This window comes from Eulemur rufifrons, chromosome 18 (genome assembly GCF_041146395.1).
Source record: "Eulemur rufifrons isolate Redbay chromosome 18, OSU_ERuf_1, whole genome shotgun sequence".
Classification (NCBI taxonomy): Eukaryota; Metazoa; Chordata; class Mammalia; order Primates; family Lemuridae; genus Eulemur; species Eulemur rufifrons.
In genome coordinates, this window is record NC_091000.1 from 28,098,409 (window position 1) to 28,121,700 (window position 23,292).

At 43.6% G+C, this 23,292-nt stretch overlaps 1 protein-coding gene across 1 annotated transcript in view; it reads left to right on the top strand.

Annotated features, from left to right (window-relative positions):
* The first annotated feature begins 340 nt into the window (after nt 1-340).
* MGST2 (microsomal glutathione S-transferase 2) overlaps nt 341-23,292 on the top strand; it is a 28,958-nt gene continuing 6,006 nt past the window's right edge. Inside the window, exons 1-3 of the mRNA XM_069493618.1 lie at nt 341-568; nt 5,673-5,772; nt 21,699-21,769. Of these exons, the coding sequence (XP_069349719.1) occupies nt 511-568; nt 5,673-5,772; nt 21,699-21,769 (229 nt within the window). The 5' untranslated portion in view covers nt 341-510. The remainder of the gene's footprint in view (nt 569-5,672; nt 5,773-21,698; nt 21,770-23,292) is intronic.

The window sequence follows — 23,292 nt, forward strand, 5'->3', positions numbered from 1 at the left end:
GTCTGCCAATTACTGGGTGAATAAAGTTAGAATTGGCTTAAATTAGCATTTAAAATTTCAGTAGGATTAAGTAAGTGCTTCCTCCTGACTTTTGCAAGGCAGGTGAGAAAGGTCTCAGCTAGCTCTGCGGAGGGAAGGGCGGGATGGAAGGGGCCCAGGGAGTCTGAATTGGCAGAGAAGGTGGCAGCGCTGTTACCGGAGGGCCAATCCCCAGGCTGAGCTGCAGCCCTGTGCGCTGGGCTGGGCAGAGACTCAAAGCAAATTCAGGAAGCAACTCCCAGGCCAGATAATCTCTACCTCTGATCTGAGACCGGCAGCCCCAGGCCTCTGGGTTTCAGTTCCAGAGCAAAGGTCGCTCAGCCTTGCTCAGCTGCTTGAATCAGCCTTTTTTTTTTCTTCCCCAACTTTGTTTACTTGATAAGGAAGGTCAGCCTTGCAAAGTCAAAAGTGCTTCTTATCTTCCCCTGCTTTCTACAAATAGTTCCGTGAACCAGAATATTCCTGTGAAAGATGTCCGGGAATTCAATCCTGCTGGCTGCTGTCTCTGTTCTCTCTGCCTGTCAGCAAAGTAAGATGCTTGGGCGGGGAGAGAGGGAAAGGAGGGAGAGGGAGAAGGAGAGGGAGAAGGAGAGGAGGGAGGAGAGCCAGCTGGGTCCAGTGTTTGGGTTTAGACTTGTTTCCCGCTTGCTCTTGCTGGTGGCCCTGGGCTCTCTGTAGAGCAGTCTGCTCAGGGTTGTCAGCCTGCTTAACCTCCTTCCCCGGGACAAGCAGAGATTGGGAACATTCCAGAGATTATTTCTCTCAACAGGGATGTTGTGGGCCCTCAGAACTCAGCGATTCTGCGTCATCTGTGATCAAAACTCACAGCCCAGTTCAAACAAGCATTAGAAGTGTGCTAATCTGGAGGAAGAGGGGTATAAACTGTAAGGTTTTTTGGATTGGCCGGCGCCAGAGAAAGAAAGACGAGCAGAGTTGAAAAGGATAAGTAAAGAGGCTTTATTGGGGTGCTCCTGGGTGAGGGTAACGAGTCCCAAGAGAGGGACCCGGGCGAGATTTTTGGGTCTGGGGGTGGGGGGAGAGAGAGAGAGAGAGAGAGAGACCCGAAAAGTCTCATCGCCCAGAAGTCTGAGTGGGTTTATATATGTTTTTAGGGCCGGGGGTAGGGGTTTCTTTGGCAGGAAGATTTATGGTGGGGAGAGCAAGGAATTGTCCCTTGCAGTTTTAGGGCGGGTATTGAGAAATAGGAGGAGTCAGTGGTATGTGTGGACTCCAGGAACCCAGACTCTTATCAGGGTAACCATCCAGGTGTGGTTGTCCTTTAACCTAACTGGGCCTTGCAGGCATTGTCCTTGGCCGGTCTCGTGGGCTTCTTCTTCCATCAGGGAGGGGAGGAGTGCCCGCCGCCAGCCTTACATAAACATTCATTAGGAGTGTTCCAAGGGTGGCGTTGTTCCTGCTTCTAAACCTGGTTGTGATTTCTTGAGCCCTGATCTTTAAGTAATGTGCTTTCTTAAAGAAATTGCCTGTGGCTGGTATGATTATCAGGTTTAAGAAAAGTCTTCAGAAATATGAGCTTTAGATTAAGTAATTAATTCTACATTTTAAAACACCTTCCCACTAGGATTATTCCATATCCCGACTACCTGGTTAAATAGAGGGCTTTTTCTCGACAGGAGTCACATTTGCCCAATTTTTTATTACTTTTCTTACTGGGTTAGATGGGGAAAAGTATCTGAGTGCAAGTGAGCAAGACTTCTTACCAAGTGTGCCTGTCTCTTTATTTTTCCAAGTGTGCACTTACCAGGAAACAGGCAGAGCTGCAGAATGCTCAGGTTAACACAAACAGCCGGAAGCATGAAGCATGACGGCAGCACAATTAAGGCTCAAGTTCTGGCCTTCATGCACACACGGTGTCTTGCCTAGTGGTCTGTTTTGTGAATGTATAAAAATCTTTAACCTTCAGACACACATGTTTTTCTGGAGAAAGCTAGAAAAAAGAGGGAAGATGGGCAAAGTAAAGGGAGATTATTCTCAGTTGATTTTAATCAACTCATAAGAAGGGAAATAAAATTGAAGCTCTCCAGAAAAAGAGGTGAAATAGCTTTTCCGTCCTCATCATGTTGTCCCTATGATCGTCATGGTCTCTTTGAGGCCCTGACTGAGAGTGTTATATCACTGCCCGCAGTGCAAGAGGAAGCCAATACACTGAGATAGAGAAAGTTCATTTATTTTTTTATTTTTTATTTGGAATTTTACAGATTTGATATTCCATGCTTGAAGAACATACTTAATATTTTGTAATTTTTAGTTTATTACACAAAAAGGAATTCACCACCAGCCCAAATTATTACTAATCTGAATTATTGAGTGCTTACTGTAAAGACAGAGGGTATATAGAACCATAACAGTAATTATCAACATAATATGATGAATGGTTAAAAGAGGGAGTACCTAAGCCAGAGAGAATCCTTAACCAAAGCAACTTGATGGCATAGCTATTCAAACATCCTGTTTCTCGCCTAAGGCAGGCACACTTCCTGTTTCCTCCCTGTGTGGGACACTTCCTGTATCAGAGAATGTTTACTATCACAGGTGCCAGTGGAGGAGAGGGGAGGAAGTTCTCAAATCTGTCTCCTGGAGGATTTGGGAGAAAGGGTTTTTAAAGACAGTTTGGCAGGCAAAGGGCTAGGGAACGGGGTCTGCTGATTGGCTGGGGATGAACTCGTAGGGTCGGGAAGCAGAAATTGTCTTCTTGTGCCCAGTCAGTTCCCAGGTCGCACGACCAGTTGAATCAGTTCCTTGACAAGGGCCACCGGACTGGACCGAGTGGGTCAGACGTTCTACCAGAATGCAGGGCCCGGAAGGTATCTCAAAAGCCAGCCTTAGGTTTCACAAGGGTGATGTGATCTGTGGGAGCAGCGAAGAAAGCTAAGAATCTTTATGACCAGCTACATGGGTAGTAAGCAATTACAGGAAAGCAAGCTAGGGAACAATGACTGGTTATATACACATTTCCCCTACCACAGTCAAACCTTGTGGCCCTTTACTAATTTTATAGAGGGTGGTTTCAAGAGAAAAGGAGGGGGCTTCTACCCCTTGGGGCTGGTGCTGAGCCCAGCTGAGTTTTCCTTCTTGCGGCTGGGTTGAATGGGTGAGGGTATAGAGCGCCTTCCTAGTGTATGCCAGTGTCACAGACAAACGCCTACCAGGTGCCATTAGCCTAGAGAAAGACAGCACTTTCAAAGCTCTTACTTATTCACAGCTTCATTTTGAAGCTCTAGGCTCTTGTGTCATTGCCGATTGATAAATCTAGGGGCACACATCTTTCATTGTTTCCATTTCATTGGTGGAAACAAGACTTGCCAAATGTTTTCTCCAAGGCTGTGAAGCAAGTTAGAAGCGATGGTAACGGCAGGGTCCAGAATGGTCGAGTCCCAATTTCCTCTTCAACAGATAGATCCCCTTTCTTGGCTCCAGCTGGGCCCGTGAGCCACTGGCCTGTCCAGATTTATGCTGCCCTAGCAGGATGGGGCCCAGGGCTGAAAACAGTTGGTTCCTCTCCCACTGTCCTTGTCCTCACTCTGCTCTCTCAGGCTGCAGTGAGAATGAGAAAGACTCCTACTGTAAGCATTTACACACTTTAGATATTCAGCTACACATTTTAAATCCTAAACAACAGCTTATTTGGAGCAGAAGGGGATTAGTGGAAGGGAAACGGTCTGCTTTGAGAGCCCTTGCTAAGCCAGGATCAATATTGACTGACTCCTTGTCAGAGGGCAAGTAGTATCCTGCTTCAGTGGGAAACACATTGCCCCTAATACTCTAGCACACAGAGAGGTGGAGGCTACAAACTCAGTGTGGAATTTTAAAAGGAAGCCATTTTAAAAACATGAGTGAGTAAGAAATGGGTATCGATGTACTAAAATATGGGAGACGGGGGAGTGGTGTTGGAGAGGATGGTAAGAAAATGACACTGCAAGAAATAATCCGAAGGGGGCCGGGCGCGGTGGCTCACGCCTGTAATCCTAGCACTCTGGGAGGCCGAGGCAGGCGGATCACTGGAGCTCAGGAGTTCGAGACCAGCCTGAGCAAGAGCGAGACCCCGTCTCTACTAAAAATAGAAAGAAATTATCTGGCCAACTAAAAATATATATAGAAAAAATTAGCCGGGCATGGTGCCGCATGCCTGTAGTCCCAGCTACTCGGGAGGCTGAGGCAGTAGGATCACTGAAGCCCAGGAGTTTGAGGTTGCTGTGAGCTAGGCTGACGCCATGGCACTCTAGCCCGGGCAACAGAGTGAGACTCTGTCTCCAAAAAAAAAAAAAGAAAGAATCTGAAGGGAAATAATAGACCCTACAAGTTGATTATGGGGTGAAAAGAGGGAGATAAGGACAGAGGCAAGAACTATTGAAGGTTCAGAACTGACAGAGGAGGAAGTGTGGGTCTGACAGTGGAAGAAGTCTACAGAACTAATCATCAGAGAAGGCTATCCCAGCCATGAGTGCTGATAAACTAATGCAACTTCTGGACAGCAAATGAAAGAGAAAAAAGTCAGATCGCTTTATAACAGGGAAACTGAGTCAGGCTGGGAACCATCATCCCCCAAAGTTTTCTTGTGCCCAGATCCAGCCCTCCTTCTCATCTCCAGGCAACCACTGGTCTGCTTTATGTCACTATAGATTGCTTTGCATTTATGAGAATTTCATATAAATGAAATCATACAGTAGTACTTTTTAATTCTTGCTTTCATTCAGCATAATTATTTTGAGAATCATTCATGTTTTGTGTATCAATAATTTCTTTCCTCTTTTACTGTTGAGTAATGTCCCATTATATGGATATATTACAATTTGTTTATCCACTCACTTGTTGATGGACATTCATATGAGTGAGGGGTCCCCAGAGAAACTGAGTCAATGCACACACTCAGACACAGACACACAGACACACAACACACACACACATACACGCACACACGTTTATTTTAAGGAATTGCCAATGTGATCGTGGAGGCTGGCAAGCCTGAAATCTGCAGGACAGGTTGGCAGGCTGGAAATTCTGGCAAGAGTTGATGTTGGAGGCCCAGGGGCAGAATTCTTTCCTCTTCGGCAGACCTCAGTCTTACCCCTCAAGGTTTTCACCTGATTGGATGAGGCCCACCCACACACGGAGGGTGATCTGCTTTGCTCAAAGTCTACTGATGTAAATGTTAATCACATCCCAGCAACATCTGGGCTGGTATTTGACCAAATAACAGGGCACCATAGCCTAGCCATGTTGACACATCACAAAGTTCCTAATTTTGGGCTGTTACTTATAAAGCTGCTGTGAACATTTGTGTACAAGTCTTTGTACTTACGTTTTCATTTCTCGTGGGTAAATACCCATAAGTGGAATGACTGAGTTATATGGTTGATGTATGTCTAACTTAAAAATCCCTTCCAAACTGTTTTTCAAAGTGGTTGTACCATTTTACATTCTCACCAGCAGTGTATGAGAGTTCTGGTTGCTCTTACATCCTTGCCTGTCTTTATTAATTGGTGTGATTTGTCTTTTTAATTTGAGATATTCTAATAGGTATGTACTGGCATCTAATTGTGGCTTAAATTTGCATCTTACTATTGACTGATGATGTGCCACATCTTTAACACAACATTCCCCTTTACTTGCAGGTTATTTTGCTTTGCATGTCGGAAAGGCAAGATTAAAATACAAAGTTACGCCTCCAGCAGTCACTGGGTCACCAGAGTTTGAGAGAATATTTCGTGCACAGTAAGTACGGCTTCTCCTACCCTTCAGGGATCTGTGCCTGCCACAGATTCCCAATTCCTGATTAGGGGGAAGAGGTATGGAGAATACCCTACATGCATTTGCAACATCCAGTTATAACAAACTACTCTTCACAGCCAAGACTTTTCTCATAGTCCATGAAGCTTGTGCATAGAGTCTCTATCCACCTCTATTACGAATTCAGCAGGGTGTATTTACAGAAGAGGCTGAGATCTTAGGAAGAACTGCCATGTCTCTCATGACAGATTGGTCCAAGGGGCCTCCTCCAGCCCCATGAGTGCAATAGTCTCAAGTTAGATAAATAATGCTAGAATATTCTATCTTGATTTCTTCCTCTCTACTTTAAAACAGAGGTGGGTCAGTATCATCCTCTGTCCATTCCTCCATGAACCATTTCATCAAATCAGACACCTGTAAGAATGAGAAGGCTTGTCAGGTTACATGGATTCACAGTGTTTTTGATCATTGGTGCTTCTTGCTTTTTCAGACCCACACAGAATGTTCCACCATAAACACCATGAATTTGCCTGCTGCAAGATGCTAGGGCTACCTTTATATTTCATCCCCCAAAACTAAGTGCTGTAAAAAACATTGCATGCATCTCCATTGATACATTGCGGGGTTCTTTCGTTCATATTTTGGGATTTTTCATTTATGTCTATGAGTGAGGTTGGCCAGTACCTTTCCTTTGTTGTATGGTTCTTGTTGCATTTCGATATCAAGATTGTACTAGTTGCAAATGAGTTGGAGGAACCATCCTGTTCTATTTCCTCAGAGAATTTTAATAAGGTTAGAAGAATGTGTTCCTTCAGAATTGTGTAGAACTTGCCTTAAAATAATCTGGGACTGATGTTTTTCTTGTGGAAAAATTTTAAATTATGGGACTCACATTCCTTAATAATTATTGGAATAGTCAGTCTTGAATCAGTTTGGGCAGGTCATGGTCCTTGAGATGATGACATTGTTCTCTTGATTATCCACTTGCTCCAAGGAGGATTTTACAGAGTATTCCCTAGGCTTGAAAGTGTGGGGCAAATACCACTGGTAGTACACGGGATACTTTTAAGAGGTGTGTGTGGGCTTGATTTTAAATAACATGAACCACATGATGAGACGTCATTCCCATTTCAGTTGTCTTTGAATCCTTATGGTTACGTCAAGTGGAAAGTATTGGTTTGGTGCCAGTATGTCCTATACCTCAAAATTAATATTTATTTTTATCAGAGGAATATATTTACATGATCTGAAAATAAAGTGGGATTACAAGTCTTATAATGACAACAAATAACTCTTCCTTGTCCCTACCTCCCCTCACCCACATCTATCCCCAGAGATAACCACTGGCATCGCTTTCGACTACCACATTGGGGGTTTACTTCCATATTTCTAAACACTGTGCTTTCACTGCTATTTATTGATTTGCAAATTTTAAACATTGTCAATTGATTTCTTTTCATGGGAGAAAGAATTTCATGCTCCTTCACTTCCTCTTTTCCTTACCTCCTTCTTCCAGTTATGTTATATCACTTTGTTAAGGTAAATCAATAGCCGATATTTATATTATTGTGACTAAGTAAATAATGTTCAAAGCTGAGCCAAATAGTATATTGTGATTACATTTCCTTCTTTTGCCATTTTTCCCCCCTAGGGTTAATAATTGTCTCTTTGTTTATTTATTTGCTTAGTTTCATTCCCAAACCTCCTATAGAACTGAAAATCTCTTTTCATTATGTTCAAACACGTTAGATAATCAAGTAATATCGTTTTTTCCCCTTGGAGACATCTATGCTTGAGCTCCCCAACTTTCAGCTCCAGGTTGGAGGGTGCTTTCTGGACCTGCTTCACAGATGCTATCCTGAGACTTTCTGTCACCATGCTGGAAATTTCCTTTATAAGCTCCTGGTTTGGATTGCCTATTTCCTGGAGCACGTGTTTTCCTATTATCAATTTTCTGTCTTATTTTGGTGGAGTGCACCCCCCAGAAGCTTCCTGAGAGAGGTGGATGGTTGGTAAAGTTTTGAGACTTTCCATGTCTCAATCTGCCTTCATCTGGCCTCGTGTGTGATTGATGGCTTGGTTATGTGTATATTTCCAAGGTAAAAATCCTTACCCTAAGGATTTTGAAAAATTTCTCCATTGTTTTCTAGTTTCCATTGATATTCTGTGCTTTTGTGATTTCTGATATTTTGTTTGGAAACTGTGAAAACTTTAAGATCTTCCCCTATCCCAGTGTCCTGAGATGTGAATGGTGTTATGCTGGCCGAGAGGTTTTTTTTTCATTGTGCTGAACCCCAAGTAAGGCTTTTTCACAACCCAAAAGCTGATGTCCATCTGTCTTAGAATATTTTTTTAATGTTATTTTTCTCCCTAAATTTCCTCTCCTTCATTTTCTCTATTCTTTCATTCTTAAAACATATATTAGTTGTGTGTTGACCTCCTGGACTGAACCTCTACTTTTCTTTTATCCTCAGGTTTTCATATTTTTAGATTTTTGTTTTTGAGGAATTTCTCACTTTTCATTGATTTACAAAAAATTCAAATATCATAATTTTAATTTTTAAGAACTTATTTTTCTTCTGATTGTTTTTTATTTGTTGTTGCTGCTATTATTAAATCATGACTTTTTTGTTTCATAGATGCCATGTATTCTTTGATAGTGAAGATTTTAATATAATTTTAAAAGATTCCCTGTATCATCTCAGTTTCTTCTTATTTGTCTATTTTGGCTTTTATCTTTCATTTGTATCTACTATTCAGCTATTAAATATTTACCGAGCACCTCTCTATCCTGGAGATTGTTAAAAGAGCTTGGCCTTTATCCGTGAACAAATCAGACAAAAATCCTTGCCCTCTTGGAGTTACCTGAGAGGGAGGAAGACAGAAAATAAATAATAAACAGATAGTATTATTAGAAAGTAATATATTATGTTAGAAGGTAATAATTGCTAAGAAAAAAAAGAAAAGGAAAAGGAAAAGGAGAGCATTGTACGAGGGCCTAGGGTGGGTAGCTGGGGTAAGTTGGGGTGGGTCAGGATGTCAAATAGGGTGTGGGCTCCAAAAGAAAGTGGCACTTGAGCAAAGACTGGAAGGAAGTGAGGATCTTGGCCATGTGAACATGTAGAGAAAAAGCTCTTGGGGCGGAGGGAATATCGGGGCAAAGACCGTAAGTGGGAACGTGCCTGCTGGCAAAGAGGTTGAGGCCAGCAGGGGTGAGAGGAGGTCAGGTCAGAGGTAATGCCACGCCACGTAGGGCATTAAAGGCCACTCTAGGGACTTTTTCTCTAAGTGAAGCAGAAAGTCATTATTTTTAGGGTTTGAGGCAAAGGAGTAACATGATATATTTTAAAAGGCTGACTCTCTGCTTTGCTGAGAATCGTCTGTATGGAGGTATTGGTAGAGGCAGGAAATTTTGTTAGGAGGCTACTGCAACAAGCCAGGTGCGATGACAGCAGCTGGAGCCAGGGAGATAGCAGTGGAGTTGATGGGAAATGGTCTGATTCTGGATATATTCTGAAGGTGGAGCTGATAGAATCTCCTGACATAATAAATGTAGAGTGTAAGAAGCATCAAGAATGATTCTTAGATTTTTGGCCTGAGTATCCCAAAGGATGGAGCTGTGATTAACTGAGATGGAAAAGGCTGCAGAAGGAGCAGTTTTGGGGGAAAAATCAGGAGGTTCCATTTTGACATGTGTCTGAGATGTGACTTATGCTACAGTTAAGGAGAGGCCTTAAGCTTTATGATCTACTAAGCTATTCGGATTGTTTATGATTGCATCGTAAACTGATGAATACATTGGTGTTTACACCTCCAAGTAGAGGTAGAGAGTTGGCAGCTGGATATACAAATCTGCATTTTAGGAGAGAGATCTGAGCTGGAAATATAAATTCAGGAGTGACTGGCACGTGAAGATGATTTAAAGCCATGGGACTGGATGAAATCCTTATGGGAGTGGGTGCAGCTAAGGAAGAAAAGAGGACCAAGCACTGAACCTGGAGCTCTCTGGTATCAGGAGGTCAAGACAATGACCAGGGTCCAGCAAAGAGGTCTGAGCAAAGGAGATCTTAGAGGCTTTACTCAAATGTCAGGTGGTTCTTGACTGGCTGTGCAAATTTGAGAAAGAGGCAATAGAGAGTGAACTGGAAGCTCGAGGTGCATGGCTGGGGCTTACTCAGTGGTCCATGATTGGTCAGGAGGAAGCTTTCCTCTGCGGATGTAGGTCATCTTCTTGTGGAAGGAGTTCATGCACCTTCTCTCTAGAGAAAACTCTTTAAATCTTCTTCGGGATCAGGGAGAGAGTAGAGGTGGGGTTGACTTTTGGCAGTGCGGTAGGTAAAAGCAGGAAAGTTTTCCTGCGGTGCAGTGTACAGATTCTCACTGCTTTCAGTGACAGCTTTGCCTCCACCCTCCATAGTTCCTGGGGTCCCCCAGAGATTCTCTGGTTCAGTTTCTCCAGACACTAAACCTCCCATCTTCTGAGATGGGGAGTAGAGGTGAGGCTGGAAGTGGAAGGTGGACGTGGAAAGCCGCTGAGTCTTCCTCATGCATTCTTTCAGCCAGTCTTCTGTTCAAGCCTTTGGGCTCTAGGGTACCTGGTGTCTCCAATTCCTGAGCCTCTCGAGCTTCTGGGGTAAGGATGGTCTCAGTCTTTGTTGGTTCTTTCTTCTGCTGGCACTTGGGCTTCTGCTTTCTGCACTCTGCGAACTCAGCTACTGTTCCTCCTTGTGCTGTCCTTCCTGCAGAAGTTTGCGAATGTTGCTCTTCCACTCCTGTCTGCTCCCTTTCTCTTTGCTTTAAGGACTTTTATATATTAATATTTTATTCCTTTACTAGCATTTTAGTGAGGCTTCAGGAGTGAGAAGAAATAAACGTGGGTTCAATCATGTTTAGCAGGAAGAAGTCCTCGTAATATGTTCTTGACACCCCGTGAGCACCCCTTGTCCCAATCAACGGACAAAGGGTCTCACGCTTGGAGCCTTCAGCTGTCAATAGCATCTAACTAGAATTTAGTAGCTTTTTGTTTTCCTTGGATTTGTTTTTATACTTATCCCTTATTTAGAAAGTGATACTCTTTCTTCACTGTGGCAATGATATAAAATTTCTTTTTTCCTAGTTTAAGTTTAGAAAAAGTTGATTTATAGAAAAATACTAAGTGGTACACGGAGGGGGGGAGCTAACATTCTGACAGTAACAGATGAATGCTTGAAGCTGAGAGATGCCACACTATTTATAAGAATCATCACAGGAGGAAATTCCAGATCTTCCCACTTTGTCTTTCATGATCTGAGAGCTTTTAGGGGAGCGCTGCGTGTCCGACAGGCTAAATTCCTGGGCCACTTCTCGGTTCTATTTTCATTCTCATAGTTGCCACAAATTTGATTTTCTTTGAAGTTATTGTTCCCTTCTTCCTCTTCTATATGCTCTTGTCCTAGGAATAAAGCTGGACACTGTTTCCAAAATATTTCTCTTTTTTTTTTTTTTGAGACAGAGTCTCACTCTGTTGCCCAGGCTAGAGTGAGTGCCGTGGCGTCAGCCTAGCTCACAGCAACCTCAAACTCCTGAACTCAAGCGATCCTCCTGTCTCAGCCTCCCGAGTAGCTGGGACTACAGGCATGCGCCACCATGCCCGGCTAATTTTTTCTATATATATTTTTAGCTGTCCATATAATTTCTTTCTATTTTTTTAGTAGAGATGGGGTCTCGCTCTTGCTCAGGCTGGTCTCTAACTCCTGAGCTCAAACGATCCGCCCACCTCGGCCTCCCAGAGTGCTAGGATTACAGGCATGAGCCACCGCGCCCGGCCCAAATATTTCTCTTAAATTGCTATTTATAAAATAGGTGTGGTATGCACACTCAATTTCCTTGTTAGAAATGTTTTGCTTTGTGGGTTAATCACAGCAGAACAGAAGAGGGTTAGAATAGAATATAATGACCAAGAATCAGGGGGTATTTGGAGCCATGAAATAACTTGGGGGCACAGTAGTTTTTCCCCTGGTTTCTCTCCAAAGGGTGAATGGGGATGGCCCTACTCCGTTCTCTGAATTTCTTCTTGGAGATTCCCCAGCACTAGCGCAGTTCTTGCCTTAGATTCTAAGGTTTAGGATAAATCTGGCCAAACCAGATTAGATTCATCACTAGTGAAGCCATTTAGATTTTACCTGAAGTAGGAAGGGCAAAATTCCCCGGGGCAGTTCATTCCAAAACCTGCTTGGCTATCTATCCTTCTCTTCAAGGGTAGCTCCCCTCTCCACTGGAGAAGGGATGCACTTTCTTTTCTGACTCTTCTGGACCAAAGCATGAGTCCCCTCCACCTCGCAGGGGTGGGGAACCTGCAGCCTCAAGGCCACATCCCAGATCCCCAAGTTGGGCAACTCAACCGAATCCAAACTGCACGGAAAGAAATCTCTTCAATAAAAGGATTTGTTCTGTAAAATTTGGATTCAGTCAAAAGGCTGCGCTCAAGCATCCAGAAGGCCACATGTGGCCCTAAGGCTGCAGGGTCCTCAACGCTACCACAGAGATGTGGCCTTTCCTCCTACCCTTTCCTCCTGCTGCTTTTGCCCTCAGCATGTCCAAGAAGCCCCAAATTATGACTAATTCTATCTTTACATGGAAATTGAGGTCTCATCATCACTTCAAGGTCCACTGTTTCTTGTTTGAAGGTCATCTCGGCAGAGCTGACTGTTACGAAGTCCAGAAGTCCAGCCTTCCTGAGTTACCCAGGGCTCCTTCTCAACAATCCCCATTCAAATTCCTCTTCCGTTCCCACAGGGAGAGGCCTTACGGATGACTGTCTCTACAGTTTTTCAGTCCTTTGCCAGAATACATTTTTTTTTTTTTTTTTTTGAGACAGAGTCTCACTCTGTTGCCCGGGCTAGAGTGAGTGCCGTGGCGTCAGCCTAGCTCACAGCAACCTCAAACTCCTGGGCTTAAGCGATCCTACTGCCTCAGCCTCCCGAGTAGCTGGGACTACAGGCATGTGCCACCATGCCCGGCTAATTTTTTGTATATATATATTTTAGCTGTCCAAATCATTTCTTTCTATTTTTAGTAGAGACGGGGTCTCACTCTTGCTCAGGCTGGTCTCGAACTCCTGACCTCGAGCGATCCACCCGCCTCGGCCTCCCAGAGTGCTAGGATTACAGGCGTGAGCCACCGCGCCTGGCCTACATTTTTTTTTTTTAAATTGTGAAAATGGTAACTATAATTTCACCAAGGGCCATTCCTTTATGCTTTTGCTAAACCTAGAAAATTCTATCTTGTCTAATTTGAGCACCTTGATCCCTTTAGATTAAAGGCTTTTCTAAAATCTAAAAAGTAGATCCAAGTAACAAATTGATCTTCTTGCAATTTAAATACATTTCCTCTGATTCTGTCTTCACTGGAAGAGAACAGCTGCTGACCTCGCTGCCTTTCACGTGCTTCAGGACCACTGTGAAGCATCTTTTATCTTCCGTGTTTGGAGGCTGGGCGCACTCACGCTTCAGCTCTTTTTTCAAGCATTTGGAATTTTTGATTGCTCTCTTTAGACTAAAATTTTTAATATTATTCCTAAACCTGGAGTCTATAAGTCTATACAGTATATACCAACAATGGTTTCATCAGTGATAAGAGAAAAGAATTGCTTTAAGAAGCAATTCTTACAAGAAGAATTGCTTAGTTCTTGTGAATATATCCCTATTTGCTTAATGCTGGATTATTCAGTTCCTGTTCCAAAATTAACCTGCCAGAAGGCACAAATAAACCCAATCATCGTGAATCTTGGTACTCTTTAGAAATATTAGCCTCTTCTCTATTGCAGTTTAGTATTTTTTCATTTCATTAACTTTTTAAAGTCATTTTGAATTCTGATCCTGAAATTTAGAAAGTAAAACTAGTGACCTTAATGCATGTCTTTAAAACTATGGAGAAAAAGGGAAATTCACAAAGATAGTGATTTTTAAAATATTTTGCAACTGTAGGATTACAGTACTGTGGGCCACTCACTTTGGTAGTAAGTGCAAAAAAAAAGTGGGGGAAAAGAAAAAAAGAAAGAGTAAACACATCCCTATATTTCTTACAAGTACAGGCAGTCCCTGGGTTATGGACGACCCAACTTTTACGGCATTCTGTACTCAGCATGAACAGGCTCCCAAATCTCCCCATAAGGATAATTTGTAATTAAATAGTTAGATTAATAAATCGGGAACTAGTTTCTTCCATGCATGTAAACACACCCACATGTCATAAGCAGATCGTTGGTGTAGCATCTTTATGCTAGTGGCTAGTCTCATTGTTTATGTGGTCGCTTACACTTGGCATCGCTTTTGTCTTAACTTTTTTATTTAATTTTGTGAGTCTGTGTTCACACTTATGACCACACCTCCAAAGCAAAAGTCCACTGCAAGTCCAGATGAGTCTGCAGTGAAGAGATAGGTGATTACAGTGGAAATGAAAGTAGAAATAATTAAGTGTTCGGGGGAAAAGCCAGGTGCCATAATTCATTGGGAAAGCATTAGGCTTCAGTCGCTCAACTATCGGGACAATTATGAAGGATAAAGTGAGAAAAATGGGACATGTGAAAGGCAGTGCTCCAATGAAAGCATCAATTATTCCTAAGCAGCGTCGTGGGTTAATTATTGAAATGGAAAGGTTATTATTGATTTAGTTAGAAGATCAAAATAAGCGTAATTTTCCTATTAGCCTAGTGTTGATGCAACATTAGGTGAGTGTTAACCTTTAATATTCTTTGTTTGAAATTTCTCCTATCTAACCTTTTTGTATGAGTTTGTTTTTACGTTCTATTTGTTTGAATTAAAAGAAAGAGCATAATAGTTTCTATAACTTATTACAGCACATGGGGTGTGATTATTATTATTACAGCATTATACTGTATTATTATTATCATATATGAGCCGTTCTAGTATTGTTGTTAGTATTATTATTATTGTATATGCGTCATTCATCAGGGATCCAAGTTACTTGCAAATCTGACCTAAAGACGTTCTCGGGAACGTATCTTACCCATAACCAGGGGGACCCTGTATAACCGTCTTGACCATTAGCTGAAAGCACCAGATGCCCTTATCCACTGTGTTATTATAAAGGAGCTAGGGTCAAACAGTTTTTGTTTTGTTTGTTTGTGTTTTGTTGTTTTTTTTTTTTTTTTTGAGACAGAGTCTCGCTTTGTTGCCCGGGCTAGAGTGCCGTGGTGTTAGCCTAGCTCACAGCAACCTCAAACTCCTGGGCTTAAGTGATCCTCCTGCCTCAGCCTCCCGAGTAGCTGGGACTACAGGCATGCACCACCATGCCCAGCTAATTTTTTCTATATATATTTTTAGTTGGCCAGATAATTTCTTTCTATTTTTAGTAGAGACGGGGTTCTCGCTCTTGCTCAGGCTGGTCTCGAACTCCTGACCTCCAGTGATCCGCCTGCCTCGGCCTCCCAGAGTGCTAGGATTATAGGCGTGAGCCACCGCGCCCGGCCTATAAAGGGGCTAGGGATCTTCAAGATGACAAATGAATCTCAGTGATGAACTCTTCAAACTCCAGCATCCTCTACAAACACCAAACCGTCTGTCACAGGAGCTGGGGGATTCCCCAGGTGGTTAGGGGACAAGAGGCAGCTGGACTTTGGAGGAGCAGCAAGGCCCACTCCCATGCCTGCTGGTCCTGCTCCTCATCAGCAGTGCCGCTGGAGGGGGCTGGTTCCACTCATGGCCTCCTGCCACCAGCTGCAACCTGCCTATTGTGTCCCCACTCCCCAGTTACTTGGCAAGGAACAATTTCAGCAGTTACGAGTCTTTCTGAAAAGATTAACTCCAGCAACCTCTCATCCCCAAGCCTTTCTGAGCCTATTAACCTGTTGCTCTGATCCCCAGTTAGTGTAATAACCCCAGGCACTGCCCAGGGTCCAAAGTCAACGGCCCTGGGCCGGGTCACCCCCTCACGGTGCCACCGGCTCACGGCAGGGTACAGTCCACTGCTTCAGAAGGAGTGACCTAAACAAGAGGAGAAAGGAAAAGAAGCAAACAAAAAACTTGAAAGAGAAAAACCTCCTAAAAAAAAAAACCTCCTTTGAGTTGCCTTGTCTGTTTTTATTTTTAAAAAGATACACTGTGAGCATGGCATTAGAGATACCCTGCGGCTTATCAAGTTTTCCCTTTGGAGAATGTTTCAGATTTTCTGGACAAGGTGGTTGCAATCAAAGTTTCCTGTTGTGTGTTCATTAGGAATCTATCCAATAGAAGAAATATTCAGAAATGTTTCAGGTCAGAGGGCTCCAAGTGATGTGCACACCCTGAAGCGATATACTAAGTAATCCAACTGTGAAAATCCAATCCTTTAATTTTTATTTTGTGTGTTTTATAATGTATATGATGATCCTTTCCAGGCCAATATATTACCTTTGTGTCTTAGTCTGTTTTGTGTTGCTATAAAGGAACACCTGAGCCTGGGTAATTTATAAAGAAAAGAAGTTTGTTTATCTTACGGTTCTGCAGGCTGTACCAGACAGCCTGGTGCCAGCACCTGCTCAGCTTCTGGTGAGGGCTTTTGTGCTGCGTCACAACATGGAAAAGGTCAAAGGCCAAGTGGGCACGTGCGAAATGGGACCAAACCCGAGGAGTGTCCTGGCGTTATCACAGCCCACTCTCGCAGGAATTACTCCATCCCCTACCCCTGACCAGTCCAATCTTGGGAGGGCAGCTCCGGCGGGAAGGGCACCAAGCCACCTAGAAGGGATCTGCCCCCATGACACAAACATCTCCCGCCAGGCCCCACCTCCAGCACGGCCACACTGGGGATCACATTTCAACATGAGTTTTGGTGGGGACAAACAAACCCTATCCAAAGCATAATATGGTGCTAATAGATAAAACCCGAACTCTCAGTTGTTACCACGATGGAAATTTGTGTCTCGCCTGCCCATGTCTGTCCTGCAGGGTGTTCCTGGGCAGGTGGCTCCCATGTGGCCCCCAAAGTACAGGCTCCTCCCACCTTCTGACTCTGTCCCATTCAGCTCCTCAGAGTCTCTCCTTTTAACCAGCCGGGGTGGAAAGGGAACTTGGCACACCAGTTACTTAACCATTTGGCCCACAAGTGACGCGTGTTACTCACTCACTTTTCATTAGCAAGAAGTGGCTCCACCCAAATCCTGCATTGCAACAGTTTCCACTGTCATTGTCAGCCCGGCCTCGCCACCTCTGCTGCAGCAGGACGCGTACATTGCACGGGGCTGTGCAATGGTAAGGGCCATGCAGTCAGAGACGTTTGGAGACTGGAGGTGAAGGCGCTGCCAGGCCACAGTTTGATCCCTCCCACCCAATGGTATGAACTTTGTAGTATTAATGGCCGAGACGAGACTCCACTGGTACTCAGTCGGGACCATCCTCACTGCCACCAGCCACCAGGACCAGGGGCGATCTGCAGTGGCCGTGTGTCGTGAGCCCACATGGGCCAGGCTCCTCAGTGCTGGGATGGACAGGGAGGGGTTGCAGCAACTTTAACTCCTTAATCTCCACAGTCTCTACCAGACTGTCCCTTACAGTGACCAGTTCCCCAGTTTTTCTGGGACTTTCCCAGTTTGAGCACTTAAAGCTCCATGTCCCCCCAAGTCCCCCAGTCCCAGAAAAACCAGGACAGTTTACCTGGGACAGTCCTGATTTTACAATGGGAAGTCCCAAGGTCTGGAAACCTCCTCAGCTCAGGCAGGGATGGCTGGGTCCCTACTGTCCTTCCATCAAAGCCTTTTCTGTCACCATCTCCTGTGTAGAGTTAGAGGCCCCTGGTGACATCTGCTTATAACAAAGAATAAGCTTCTCCCTAATCTTCTCATGAGAAGCTTCAGTATCGAAAGAGCACAGGACTATTGTGCAAAGGGGGCTCTAACCAGGGAACCAGTAGACGTGACCCATCGTCCCTCCTGCGGACGTGCAGGAGAGGGGACAGCCCATTTGTGGTCACAGTCAGCTCTACCCCCTGTTCCACACTGGAGGAAATCACACACGGCTGCGGCGTGCTGTTTCCTGTCCCATGGGGGACGTTTTCTGGGTATCTCCTGTGATAAGAGGATAGGCTGTATCTGCCTTCATGACTAAACAGGCTATATTTCATGTTGTTTCATGAATTATTATTTTCACTTCAGTTATTTTCGTGTTGGTTTTCATGTCAATGAAACTGTAATTAGCCACTGATAGGACTGTCAAGAAGTAATTTTCAGAGTTTGTTCCCCTTGAGTTAAATGTGTCTGCTGACGACTTACTGAGAATGAGTTATCGGGGGACCCAGCCAGGCACGGACCACCTCACCGTGGTATGGGGGATTGGAGGGGCCCAGAGGCAGTGCTGGTGGCAGAAGGATGAGGGCTGGTGGTGGAGGAGGTGACAATGAGGGAGTAGAGTGGGATTCCAGGTATTTCAAGGCCAAGCAGCACCAGGTGTTCTCACCAGGGAGACAGCAGGGAAGACTGGCAGCCAGAGGGTTATTTGCAATCTCTGGAAGATGACAGCAAGAGATAGGCAAAGCCTCATTTCACAGGGACTAAGGCTTGAGGCGGGTCAGGATGAAAGTACAATGAGCACAGCACGGGCATGAGGTCAGGGTGAGCCCAGCAGTGACCAGCTACTTGTAGGGGACAAAAGGGACCCCTTTCTTGGAGAGGAAGGTATGGAGATAAGGTGCTAAACTGCCCTAATACTCCAGGCATTGCCATCCTGGAAGTGCAAATGTGACTATAATCACATCCTTGCCTAAATCTCAGTGGCTTCTAACCACCTGCTGCCCACCCAGGATCCCAGCACCCCTTTCCCCATCTTCCTGGTCACTTCTGGGAGTCTAGAGGAGGTGTCCAGGGACACAGCCTCTGCTGGCAAGCAGTTTAAGGGAGGGGCCGTGCCACTGCCCTGCTCCAGAGTCCCCTGTGAGCATGGAACCCTCCCCAGGTTCAACTGCTAGGAGCTGCTCTGGGTCCGTGGCAGAGGGAGGCGAGAGGTGTGGCTCTCCCCAACTTTCTCTTTGTCATTTGAGGCACGGCACTTCTTGTGTCTGGGGCCTCACCAAGTCCCTCATGAAGATGATCCATCAGCTTCTGGTCTGGTTTCCATTAAGGTGTGAAGCTAGTTCCCCAGCTTGGGCAGGGAGAAAGACCCAAACATTTCCTTCGTTTTCCTTTGCTTTCTCCTAGCTCAGAGCCTTCTTCCTCTTTCAAATAAGAGATGCAAAAGCACACCTACATATCAACTTATGTGGATAGGCACCCAAAGAGTTCTGCCCTCTGTGGTGCAGTTTGGACTTAGCTATGATTCTTTTATACAATATTACCTCTGCCCGCAAATACCATGCCAAGGCCACTAGCTCACTGTAAAGAAAAAGCCCTAAATAAGGCCGGGCAAGTGGCTCACACCTGTAATCCTAGCACTCTGGGAGGCCGAGGTGGGAGGATCGCTTGAGGTCATGAGTTTGAGATCAGCCTGAGCAAAAGTGAAACCCTGTCTCTATTAAAAATAGAAAAAATTAGCCAGACATCGTGGAATGCCCCTGTAGTCCCAGCTACTCGGGAGGCTGAAGCAGGAGGATTGCTTGAGCCCAGGAGTTTGAGGTTGCTGTGAGCTGTGATGACACCACTGCACTCTAGCCAGGGGGACACAGAGAGACTTTGTCTCAAAAAAAAATAATAGAAAAGAAAAAGTCCTAAATAAGCAGACTTTTATGAAGGATAAAGTGGGCTACTTTTGAAGGTGCTTTAATAAAATCTCATCACAGCTAACGTTGAATTAAAATATGTTGTTCAAAAACTTAACCAGTCCTCACATTTGGAATAATTTAAGGCGTATTACAAAACTGAATAAACAATGGACAATTGTGTTGTTTCCAAAAAGGATCATATATAATTCTGACGAGTGTGGAAAGACTAGAGCTCTACTATTCTCTCTGACGTCATGGAAAACCGTTCTATGTACTGAGCCAAGGAAAAGGAAATGTTGGGAAGCTGTTTATTTTTTACATAGCTGGGATAATTCTGACCATACAAACTCATAAAGCCTTTTTTCACTTAACCTATCATAGCCGCTTACAAATTTAAAAAGACATTAATTAAAAGACAACCATCAGAAGCAAAATCATGCCCAGGATGGGAAGCAGCAGAAAGAAAAACCTCGGTTATTCTTTGAGTTCTAGAAAGCTGTGGCTGTGGTTTGTGAGAGTGTCAGTGTTAGGCTCTAGACAAGACATGCCTTGGGTCGTTAAGTGGCCTGTTAGGCCTTGAAGACAACAGTCAGAAAAGGAAGAAGAAACACATTTTTGCGTTCACATTATCCATTGCTCACTTTCCAGGGGATGGGTGGTCACTCTCCTGGCCCTTGAGGATCTGTGTGGTAACCTCACTTTGTCTTTGCTGGTGGGGTTAAAATTTTCCCCTTGTGCTTCAGTATTCTCCACCCGCCATGGTCTTTATATGAACATCGAGTTTGTTAATTTTGCATTTTTCTTACCCAGCCTTAAGAGATAGTTGAGTTATTATTGGGGAGCTTTGTCCCATATAGAGACAAAGCATAAGCTAATAAGCTAATAAGGTTGAGCTGACCTATCCACAGTTTCTTGCCGAATTACGGAGAACGAGGGAAGAATTACGCTTTGCAATCATGCTTTCTTTTCTTCATGAAAAAAAATCACTCATGGTGACTTGGGCCAAAAGACCCAGGTCTTCGATAACCAGCATCAACTATTTCTGGGTTAGTTGCTTCATAATCTCAATTAAGTATTCAAGCTTTAAGGTTTATTTTAGGAAGGATATGGGATCATTACTAATTATACAGGTTATGACTCTTCCACCAGGATCTACTCAAGACCTCCTTACAAATTACATTCAAGTTCTTTCTGGTGGAGATATTGTCAGCAAGAGTTTAGTCAACCTACCCAAGATCACCTGGGGGCATAGCTCAGGAAAGAGGATGAATATAATGCATCTTTTTTTCTCTTTGCTAGGTGCAGACGAATTAATTATAGTTCTTAGAGAGCTAGTCCCTTTTGCTTAAAATAGTATCAGATTTTCTGTCCAAGTCTTTTATGAATAGAGGCAATTTGGTTTAACATTAAGGCAGGGCTTTGGAATCTGAAGATGGACACTGTCTATCTTTAATTCTCTGCAACACATCAGTCAGCCTGGGCTTTTGGGCCTTAGTTTCTTCCTCCATAAAATGGGAATGAAATATTTTCATTCATTTACTTCAGGAGGTTTTAGGGAAATTATTTAAAGACGATTTTTTGAAAATTATTTTAATTTCTTTAGAGATGGGATCTTGATCTGTCACCCAGGCTGGAGTGCACTGGCACAATCAGAGCTCACGGCAACCTTGAATCCCCTCCTACCTGAGACTCCTGAGTAGGTAGGACTCAGACGAGCCAGCCTACCCAGCTAATTAAAAAAAAATTTTTTTAGAGACAGGGTCTAACTATGTTGTCCAGGTTGATTTTGAACTCCTGGCCTCAAGAGATCCTCCTGCCTCAGTCTGCCAAAGTGCTGGCATTAAAGGTGCCAGCCACCACTCAGCTGACCATTTTTTAATGTTCTGAGTAACTCAAGTAGAAGGCAATAGATGAGAGGGAATTTTTTAAAGAAGAAATCTGTTTAATATGAATTGAGTAATACCTTAAGTTCTTTAGATAAGATACAGAGGAGTTATGTAGGCCTGTCTTTTGGAACAGGGGTACAACTTACTTCCACTACTGGCAACTTTCAGGTAGGAGAATGACTCCTGGCCTTGCTTTGAGGTTTAAACAATTTTAAATGTAAGGATCATTTAAGTTTGTTATGTAAGTTTTTATATTATTTTTGTTTGAATAGACTGTATATTTACCTCCAGATGAAAAATCAATACTTTAATGTACAGCTTTCTCGTAAAAATAACCCATGTCCTTATTTTTTCCTGCAGACAAAACTGTGTGGAGTTTTATCCCATATTCCTGATCACATTGTGGATGGCTGGATGGTATTTTAACCAAGGTAATTTTAAAATACAGTCAACTCTGTTCTAATGTGACTATGGTGCTTTAAGCTATTAAGGAGCAGATGTACAACCATGCAGGTACTAAACTTGGAAACCATTTTAAACAAGATAAGCAATGTCTGTGTACATCAAAAAGTGCTGTGTTGCAGATATGCTAACTTTGGCTTCATTCCAATTTAATTTAATAATTTTCTTAAAAACTTGGAACCAACTATATGCTGGGCACTCAAGGAACAAAATGACATGAGCCTTGTTTCCAAATATAATCTACAGTTGACCCTTGAATAATGCGGGGGTTAGGGGAGACAACCCCTCATGCAGTCAAAACTCCTCATAATAAGTTTTAACTCCCCCCAGACTTAACTGCTAATGGCCTACTGCTGACTGGAAACCTTAGCATAACATAAACAGTCGACTAACACATATTGTGTATGTTACATGTATCATATACTGTATTCTTACAATAAAGTGAACTAGAGAAAAGAAAATGTTATTAAGAAAATGATAAGGAAGAGAAAATATATTTACTATTCATTAAGTGGAAGTGGATTATCATAAAGATCTCCATCCTTATCTTCACATTGAGCAGGCTGGGGGGAGGAGGAAGAAGAGGGGCTGGTCTTGTCTCGGGGTGGCAGAGGCAGAAGAGGTGGAGGAGGTAGAAGGGGAGGCAGGGGAGGCAGGCACACTAGGTGGGACTTTGTGCAAATACATCGCATTATAATTTCCCTCTGACTTTTTTGCTTTTTCACTTCTCTAAAAATGTTTCCATACAGTACCACTCCTTCTTCCACCATTTGCTTTAGTTTCAGTGCCCATATCATAGAAAGGTCCAGGTTGTAAAAGAAGTCAGAAGCAGTTTGGAATAATTGAAACTCTTCTGCCGGATTGTCTAATGTCAGTTTGTTTCTGGCCCTGCGTCTTCTCCATCCTCTTCCTCGTTGTCGGGCACTGGTTCGGAAGCACTTGTCTCCATCACGTCATCTTCTGTTCATTCCTTTAGGTGGTGTCTATTAGCTCTTGAATTTCTCCAAGATCCATATCTTGAAACCCCTCACTCCACACCTTTTTTTTCCCATACTCACAATCTCTTTCATGATTTCCTTGGTTGGCTCTGTCATAAATCCTGCGAAGTCACACACAACATCTGGATGCAGTTTTCTCCAGCAAGAATTTATTGTTTCAGGCTTGATGGCTTGCTTTCACAGCTTTTCCTAGCACAACAATGGCATCTTCAATGGTATGATCCTTCCAGACTTTCATGATGTTCTCTCTATGCGGGTTCTCTTCCATAGTGTTGACAGTCCTTTCCACAGGGTACCATGTGTAATGAGCCTTAAAGGTCATATGACTCCCTGATCTAGAGGCTGAAGTAGAAACGTTGTGTTTGGGGACGTGTAGACCACTTTGATGCCTTCAGTGTTGAAGTCATGGTTCCACGTGGCCAAGGGCATTGTCCAATATCAAAAGAACTTTAAAAGGCATTCCTTCATTGGCAAAGGGCCTTCTGACTTCAGGG